This window comes from Mizuhopecten yessoensis, unplaced genomic scaffold (assembly GCF_002113885.1).
Source record: "Mizuhopecten yessoensis strain PY_sf001 unplaced genomic scaffold, ASM211388v2 scaffold7695, whole genome shotgun sequence".
Classification (NCBI taxonomy): Eukaryota; Metazoa; Mollusca; class Bivalvia; order Pectinida; family Pectinidae; genus Mizuhopecten; species Mizuhopecten yessoensis.
The window spans coordinates 541,020-550,864 of record NW_018407176.1 but is presented as its reverse complement, the minus strand read 5'-3'; the positions used below and the strand labels follow the sequence as shown (position 1 = coordinate 550,864).

The 9,845-nt window shown below is 35.4% G+C and overlaps 1 protein-coding gene across 1 annotated transcript; it reads left to right on the top strand.

Moving 5' to 3' along the window:
• Nucleotides 1-1,997: 1,997 nt before the first annotated feature.
• LOC110454148 lies at nt 1,998-6,127 on the top strand. The gene is made up of 3 exons (XM_021503524.1): nt 1,998-2,110; nt 5,264-5,399; nt 5,907-6,127. Exons 1-3 carry the CDS (start codon nt 2,054-2,056, stop codon nt 6,104-6,106), a joined length of 393 nt encoding a protein of 130 aa, XP_021359199.1. The 5' UTR covers nt 1,998-2,053; the 3' UTR covers nt 6,107-6,127.
• Nucleotides 6,128-9,845: the final 3,718 nt, after the last annotated feature.

Sequence of the window (9,845 nt, the reverse complement as noted above, 5' to 3'; positions counted from 1 at the left end):
ATTGAATTGCCTAATTAAAGGATTTTTTCTTCCAATGATTTCAACTTTTCTGTCAAATACAACGATATTTAAAATGCCAACCTTACTATGAGGACAAGCATGAGAACTCCAAACAAACAACAAAAAAGCAATGTTTTAACCACATAATACTGAACCTTATTATTCACTTTTCATTTGAGTTTGATTAAGAATTAATCATCGTTTTTCATGTTTATAATACTAGTTGTTTCGCGCTTCTATTCTGTTAAGTGACACCGTATATCCCGCATCGGCCTAAACATAAGCCGCAGCTATGAATTAAAAGGTTTGTTTTGTCTCTTGTAAACAGAAAAGACCATGGAACTGGGTGAAAATCTCGCTTAATGAACGTACGTATTCCTTTTTCCTGTAGTGGCTTTGTTAGAGGAACAACGTAACATGCCTGCCAGAATTGGAGTCATGGTATTGAAAGAGAATAAGTCATTTTCTTTGGGATTTCTATATCTTCATACGACAACGAAAACGAGTTTGCTTGCATTCTTTAAAATAACGTACTCAGTGGCAGACAAAGATGTATGTAATTCACACTACCACAAAAAGTATATGATAGAACATCATAATTATATAGGGTTAATTGGAACGTACTAAGGATATCATTACTTATGTTCCAGTGTCGTTGTCCTATCCATTCTATTTCACTCTTAACTTTAATTATCGATACTCAATCCATAGGAATCGAAAAGAGAAATAGTGAAACAGATCTTTACCGCGAATTCACTTGAACATTTCCCCTTAATAAAGAATTCGAATCCACGTGGATCTATTGGCCTGGTGGATTTAGCTAGCCTCTGGTTCCGAATACCAATCCAGTTGTCTGTTTTATCTTATTTCAGGCAAACACATGTGTTATTAAAAGAGTTGACATAGCTCTCTATAGGTTTTCGTAAGTTGCGGTTTGAATATTAAAAATATCAATGCGTTTTTATCGGTATGGTATAATAGTAAGGGATTTCAAGATAAGTCAAGTTTCGCCTTTAGAAATAGACTTGGGTCAGCTCAGTACAAGGTCCGCCTTTTGAAATATACTTTGGTCAACTCAGTACAAGGTCTGTCTTTGGAAATATACTTCGGGCAGCTCAACACAAGGTCCGTCTATGGAAATATACTTGGGTCAGATCAGTATAAGGTCTGTCTTTGGAAATAGACTTGGGTCAGCTCAGTATAAGGTCTGTCTTTGGGAATATGCTTGGGTCACCTCAGTTCAAGGTCCGCCTTTAGAAATAAGAATGGGTCAGCTCAGTACAAGGTTCGCCTTGAGAAATAGGCATGGGTCAGCTCAGTAGAAGGTCCGCCTTTGGGAATATGCTCGGGTCAGCTCAGTACAAGGTCCGCCTTTAGAAATAGGAATGGGTCAGCTCAGTACAAGGTCCACCTTTGGGAATATGCTTGGGTCAGCTCAGTACAAGGTCTGTCTTTGGAAATAGACTTTGGTCAACTCAGTATAAGGTCTGTCTTTTGAAAAAGACTTTGGTCAACTCAGTATAAGGTCTGTCTTTTGAAATAGACTTTGGTCAACTCAGTATAAGGTCTGTCTTTGGAAATAGACTTGGGTCAGCTCAGTACCAGGTCCGCCTTTGGGAATATGCTTGGGTCAGCTCAGCGCAAGGTCCGCCTTTGAAAATAGACTTGGGTCAGCTCAGTACAAGCTTTGCCTTTTGAAATAAACTTGAGTCAGCTGAGTTTAAGGTCCGCCTTTGGAAATAGACTTGTGTCAGCTCAGTACAAAGACCGCCTTTGAAAATAGGAATGGGTCAGCTCAGTACAAACTTCACCTTTGGAAATTGGAATGAGTCAGCTTAGTGCAAAGTCCGCCTTTGGAAATAGGAATGGGTCAGCTCAGTACAAGGTCCGCCCTGCTTTCCTCGGGTTATCACCGTCATTTCCGTGATGTCTACTAATAAGGTTGGGTCAGTCTTCAGAATTCCTTATCTTTATGACCTTCTGTGACGTATATATACGAAGTCCCGACTGTCAGAACTACACCTGTTCTGGAACCATAAGGTAATCACCTATCATGTGGAAGGAAATAGCTGTTATCCTGGGAGTGTGCCTGGTCCTGGTTTCTGCACGGGTAAGCTGTCCTCTTCTGTCTGAAACATACTCAACTGTTACCATAAATGTCTCACTTTTGAAATAACGCCTGTAAATAAATAAGAGTCAGAAAAAAAGACATGGTGAAAAGTGCAATATTAAACCATGCACAATAATGAAAGGGAAATGGTCAGAATTCACAACAAAAAAACATTTTTATTCAAACATATTTATTTCAAACTATGCAATTGAAAACTATAAATCTGAAATCGAAGAATAAAAAGCGTATACAAAAATAACTGAAGCAGACAAGCTATCGAAGCTCTTTGTTACTGTCGTTAAATAGAAAATACAGCATATATCCAACGTATCATATCATATATACTGATTCCTCCCTTGAAGAATTCGCATGTACCACAGTGTAATTCTTTTCACTCGGACGGATTGCATTCCTAGTGAATTGACCCGTTTCAAATTTTTCGGTTGTCTTAGCAAATATGTCCTTGGTTTGTTCACATTCTTTCAGTATTTCATTAAGGTTGTGTAATGTTCGACTTAAACTCTTGTTTACGTATAATGAGTTGATTCAAATGGAATAAATAATGTTTATATCATAATTTTTCAGCTGAGAAATCATGCTAGCAACCTAAATAGTGACGTATATATGGATCATCTGAATGACACACCAGCATGTAGATGTGGATATAAAATGAAAATGAATTTCATTTTATATTTGAATGCTCACTCTATAACAACCTTAGAATGCAATTAGTAATAAAAAATCTCAATTTGGTATAACTGGTAATCATGATCATTTTAATCTAAAAACTCTATTAAAGGGATGCTTAACATGCTGCGCTGATATTAACATATCCATTTTACAAAGTATATCTGACTACATTTTTCAAACTAATAGGCTTGATAAGTAATCTCACTCGCAGAAAAACTTTACATTGAAAGTGATGCTATTAGTTATAGTGTCATGATCACTCTGCTAATAAGTATTGATACTGGTGTATAACTATCTTCACAACATCTCTGGAATTCGACTGGACTGGATGGAATTTATGAGTGTACTATTCTATAACCTGTTCTAACAATTTCATAGTTAAATGAATATTCTATAGTGCTTTGTTAAATAAATTTTAAGAGAATCAACTCCAATAATATATAATAATAACTACATTTTCCTATATGAATCCATATCATATTCTGAAATTTTACAAAACGTTTATTTCTTGTAACTTATCCTATATATCCAGTGGGTGGATGGCCAATGTGTTTATACACAGGGACTTTTGGGCCTGTACCCCTTAAATTTTATGTAGGATGGGTTGTCAATAAATATACATGATTTATTTAATTGTTAATATCTAAAACATAAACAGAAAATGATTGAATAAAAGTTGTAAAATGATCATTTCACAAGCTAAATTGGAGTTATCTCCCCTGCACTGTTTAATTGGATTGTTATGACAGAATATATGTAATGTTTGTAAATAAGTTTGGAAAGGACTTAAATGGGCCTAGCCTGATTTCCAATCCAATTGACATATATAAAGTCAATAAAATCTGATGAAATGAAAAAAATAATGTTTATATATTTTCTTGTTACCTCGGCTGTAGCAATGCTGTTTCTATTCAGTTCGCCAGTTTTGTCTTTTTAAGTTTCGTCGACTATTTTTCAATGGAGTATTGTAACAGTCTTAATTGGGTTTTCAGCTCAACCAGACGTTTATCATTGACATTTAGGGTTAACGTTTTCCCTGGACCATATGGCGATTTAGGACACGTTATGGGAACAAAATAAAAACAAATAAAATCAATGTCTGAATATATATTTATGTTAGCCGTGCAGACTGAATTACAGCACGGGGATTTGGGGATAGCGGGCCATGCCGATAAATACGATCCAGGTTGTAAGATAGCCACCAGCAAGGATCAAACAAACACGTGTCGTCCATTCGAGAGTCACCTGGAGGAAGCAATTTTGTACTTGTATTTTTTTTAATCATTTTATTCACCGAACATAACAATGACCATTTCAACCTTTTTATATGTTTAAATCTTAATCATGACAATTAAGTTCAGACTGACATTTATGATGAACACAAGTTGGAATAACGCTTTTTTTTTTTTTTTTTTAAATACATACTTTATTTTACAACAATTATGAAACAAGTTATTTCAACTTCTATTTGAATCACTCTTGTTGGCCCGGATGTTAGCACGTGGGGTGTCTTAACGTGTTTGATAAATGATGTAAAATATGTAAAGTCTAAAGAATCAGACAAAAGCAATAATCACTTAGATACTACTAAATGATAACACTGATAATGGTGGATACCTTTGGGCCGGTTGGTAGATTAAGAGCATTTATAAAGGAATGTATCTTTAGATGGTATACGCAACTACAAATTGAAACTTATCGGCAAAACTGGGAGTGGGTGTGCTATTTGCAATCAGATTTGTAATCTAGGAAAAGGAGGATGCCACGAACGGAACTACATGAAGGGCGCGGGGTTGCCATTCCCTTCACCAGTATGTAAAAACAATGTAACAGAAGAATCTAGAGACATCACAATGTTGGAACTAATAGGTATAGCTGATATTCCCTACCCACTTGCATATCACAACCTAATCGACCTATGGAGAAAAGATCAAAGAATCGTCAATGGAAGAATAAGTTATGACAAATTAAGACGAATAGATACAAGACCTGCTTAGTGAAGCACTGGACAATATTGGTGAGGTGAACAAATTCATTCAGTAACATCCTATTCCAATAGCAACGTTATCTACCTCACAAATCAGTCTGCAAACCTACGAAAAATCCGAATCTGGTCCAATTACAACTGGACTTAAATACAAGAGTAAGGTTCCATTAAGCACAGCAATATATGCGAGTGAAAGAATAACCTTGTTTTTAATAATGACCTTAACTCAATCATAGGCAAACTGTCTTGTCGCCAATGTTCGGTAATACCTCTAAATCTTTCATAGTTGGAATACCACATAAACTCAACCAGTATGTCGGTATCAGCGTTTTATGAACAGCAGTCTAATAGAGACTACTCAAGCGATTCGAAGTGTGAAAACCATGACAATGCTGCCATAACAAATATGTTTATCAATCGAGTGGCATTTATAGAATAATAGTTTGTTGTGAGTATAGTGCATTCTATTATTCCAGACGAGCTGTACCGGAGATACCGAATGCGGGAAAGGAGAGTGTTGTTACTACCATGAAGGACCCATGATCATGAGTCGTAAAAGGCAGCTCGCCCAGATGTCACTGCCACAGGATCTGATGATGATGCACCAGGGAGGTGAGTTCAATGGTTTCATCGGATCTCGGGAACCACAATTATATCCTGTTTTAGAAATGTAGCTATTCTTGGCAACTTTTCACAATCACGTATTCAAATATATATCAACCACATCAACAATCACACCGATGTGGTTGTGTAAGCCAAGGATTAGACAGGGGTCATAATTGAATGAGAAACAAAGGTCCAATGTTTTGAAGCAAATCAAGGGTTGGATAGGGAACGTTTACTAAGAAGGGCAATGGTCAAACAGTGGTCATAAGGGAAACCCGAGAAGAATGTATTGGAGAAAATAAAAGAGTCGGATAGGAATAGGAATTTTTTTTAAAAAAAATCCAGACGTCTGTGGTTCTGTATGTCAAGGGTAAGATAAGGGTTTGTTAAAAAAACCTCCATACCTATTAGGTTGTGCAAGGATCTACCCTTGGAAGCCGCAAGGTTTTATGTTTGTATTTTAAAATTGTTCATTTGTACAAATGTTTTAATTCTGAAATATTTTGTTGCCAGGTTACTGTGAACGCTACAAGCTTGTGAACGAGACTTGCAGCGTGTTTGGTAAGATTAATGGCCACTGCGAATGTAGCCCAGGGCTGTCCTGTCAGTTCGTGTCGTCTGGACCCTCTATCTTAAGTCCTGATGCTATTGTTGCCAGCAAGAGGGGCATGGTTTACCAAGGACCCGGCAGTTACTTGTGTGTACAGCACTGAATAAACACTTGATTCAAACAACCGTGTTATGTTTGATTTTGTTATGTAAACAGCATATTAACCATATCGAAGTTGTAAATATATCACAAACCGAGTTCTGATTAAGAGAACGGTATGATTCCTCAAACAGCTACAACTTTGGCACAATTGTTTTCCTTATCAGAGTTGTTTATCCCTATTTGATATCGTCTTTAAGCATTTCGTTCAAACGTTTGCAGCATAGCTAGACGACTTTTCTCTGTATTTGTCCTTATTGATATAACAGAATTAATAAAGAAAACACTAATTATTGTGAATTTACTCACTTATGGATTGGTGGAGTTTAATTTTCTTTTGATTCTGTGCCCGAGGACCCCATCATCCCTCCAAAGCCTGGGAAGTTCTTCAAAAACATGTATTTCCTCCGTTTAAACCCCTACCCCGCCTACACACTTAAACACACGCGATTGGTCCGCCGCTGATTACAGTATGTTACAACATGTATAATGATACCCAAACCGCAATCAATGATCTGCATGGCAAGTAACTGGTTTATCTAGTTGGGTGGGCGTATCTGAATGTGAAATCGAACGTTTTGGTTACCAGTCCTGATTATCTCATCAATAAAAAAAAATAATCTTGCCATCGGACTCAACAAAGTCAATCAGGAACTCAACTCTTTTTAAAATATCTTTCTCAGTGTTTTTTTTTTTATCATGGCCTTTGTTGCACTTTTCACAGTAAAAAAATGCTCCAGAACAACTTCAAACCTTATAGTAATATCACTGTTCGCCTTTCTTTGAAAAGAAAGCTCTCAAATTGTTAATCCATGGAATAATCACCAGGTATTTGACCAACAACGATAGCTATTTTAAACGTCTCTTCATACCCAGCAATAGGGTTAGGATCGTAACCGTTTCTATGTTATAACCAGGGACAAATCCTTCTAAAAGCATTTCTGTTTTGACATTTCATTCACAGCCATTGGCATTGTTTATATTGTTATACGAGTTGGGGGTGTCAATAACTTCTAGCGTTTCTATGACATGACCCAGGTACCAAACCCGTATCCAGAGGTAGATCACAGTAGCCTATCTGACCTTTTCATCCACAGCGTATTTGATTTAAGGGCGGGGATCTCAACCATTTTCAACTTATAACCTAAAATAGGCAAAGCCACTCGATTTGTACGATTTTTAATCTCCATCTCTTGAGGATGTGTCCAACCAAATACAGTAGATATTCATCACTAAGTTCCTCTGGAGAAAGTGTTTAAATCAATATAGCATCTCTTCTCGGCCCCATTTCTCAGCTCCCTGGAGTCATCACCATTGTGGGTGTACATTTCTAAATCGTAGGGTTATCAGCTTTCAAGCAAAACATTTGGTGGATATTCATCAGTTTCTCTGGAAAATTGCTGAAAGCAATGTGTTCAAAATATCTCTTTTTGTGCACTGTGGTGGGTCGATTGTCTTTTTAATTTTGAATTCCTACCATCAAAGAATGCTTCCAACCCAAGATGGTTAAAATCAATCACAAAGTTCAAGAAAAAATACTTCAAGCAGTATTGTAGAATAACTCCTTTGTCTCCATAGCTCTGCCCTCTGTGTGTTAAAATTTGAATCCCTGTTTCTTTTGGATTACTTCTAACCAAATCCGATTGATTTCCATCTTTGAGTTCCAAAGAAGTTGTTAAAAGCAGTATTGCTTAATCACCCATGTCATTTTTTATACCACCTTCCATTTGTACAATCACCTAAGAATGGCTCAAGTCGAATCTTGGGAAATAGAAGTCACCTGAACAGAATTGATGAATGGATGGACAAAGGATGAAGAGGTAAAACTATAACACAACTTGGTTTTTTTTCATTCTTTTAATATCAACATATAATAAACTATGTAATATAACCATAACCCAGAGGGAATAAAAAGATTTCTTAACGAAACACAGAATTGTGAAGTGAGCAAAGCTTAAGAAAATGTGTTACAAAATGTAACAACTAAAACAGGATAATCATTAACATTCACAGACATGAACTCAAACACAAGTACATTGTAATTGCTAAAGACAGCATTATGCTTGTATTGTATTGCTAAACCGATGCCAGTTTCCCAGCCTCTGTACATAGTAAAAAGACTTAAAGCTACGTGCACATGAGAATATTACTCTAGATAGAACACGATCCCATCTCGTCCACTTTGATTAAATTAAGGGAAGACAATTTATCATGTAACGTAAAATATGTCGAGCAGATTCGTGTGTGACTCACCATACTAAGGATGAGGGAAAAAGGAATATATATATTTTATTTTCTAACTTCTTATACAAGTAGTTCCCATTTCTAAAATGATCAGAATCCATTCTAAATTAAGTCAGTAATTTATGTGCTAGTATGCAAAGTATTCACCGACAAGGATTGAAACCAAAGCTAACTTGAACACCTCCTGTCCACTCCTAACAGCAAGGAAAACGTCCATTTCCATTGAATCATAACAAAATGCTTAACATATCAATTATATGTCCTTTCATTCCAAATCTGAAATGATAAATTTTAATAATGGGCAAACTGATATTTAATAATAAAATCGTTTTTATGATGTTAGTATTTTCTTCAATTGTTTAGAGATTGTTTTTTGTATATAGCACAATTGAATGAAGTAAATGTATCAAAATTACATTTCCCAATCAGAGATTAGTAAATTAGAAACCTGTGACAATCCAATCTTCTTAATTAGATAAAATATTGACCAACTAGGACAAGCATTGAATTTTGCTGTTTTACACAGGGTTTCCACTAGAAGAAAATGTCTTTTCAGAACAATTATGCATTCAATAGCATCAATATCACATGATATAAATAAAAACAATTGAAATGAAATACAATAGTTACAACATACATCATGCATGATATATAATATGTTTTGAAGATATTTAGATTATGAAAATGCACTCTTCATTTACTTGTTACAAAATTTGATAAGGCTTAAACTTTAAAATACAAATATTTAATACATCACTTGTTTTCAGGAATTCAAACTTTGAGTTGGAATATATACTAAATATGTTAGTAAGAACATTTCCTTCCCATGCGTTAATTTTGAGAATTAAAAAATTGTTAACAGTCTTTGTTAACATGCGACTCGTGAAAAGTTTTAACTATTCGTCAAGCGTTATAATACATAGATTATTTGTAAAAAGTGGCGTGTGGAATGACTGGAGTCACAACCATTTATATATACATACAAATACATCAGTATTGGCATCTCGCCTAATAACCACAACTAGATAGGCCCTTTATAATTACTTGGACTCTCAACTTATAACAATGACGGAGTACAACCCTTTAACACATGAACCAGTAAGGAACAATCCATTGTTATCAGTAACACACTGGCGTTTACTTTGCCATATTCTTCCCTAGTTTCAACGTTTTTGAGTTTCAGTAAAAACAATCATTTTTTTGTGGTCATTCATACATAATTTCATTGATCTCTTGAACATTTTTACATTTACATTAAAACTTTAATTTACATTAAATATGCAGATAGTGAAATTGCACGGTATATGATACACATAACAAACATTATAGCTAGGTGTAGCACCAAGCCAATTTTAGTAAAGATTTACAAAAGTCAGTTAGCTAAGGTTTCTTTTGTCATATGCCAACTTTGAATATGTAGAAAATATTTCTGACCACTCCAATATCTTGAAATGCTGAATCTGACAAAATGCGATATATACACAGGTATAATCTACCAA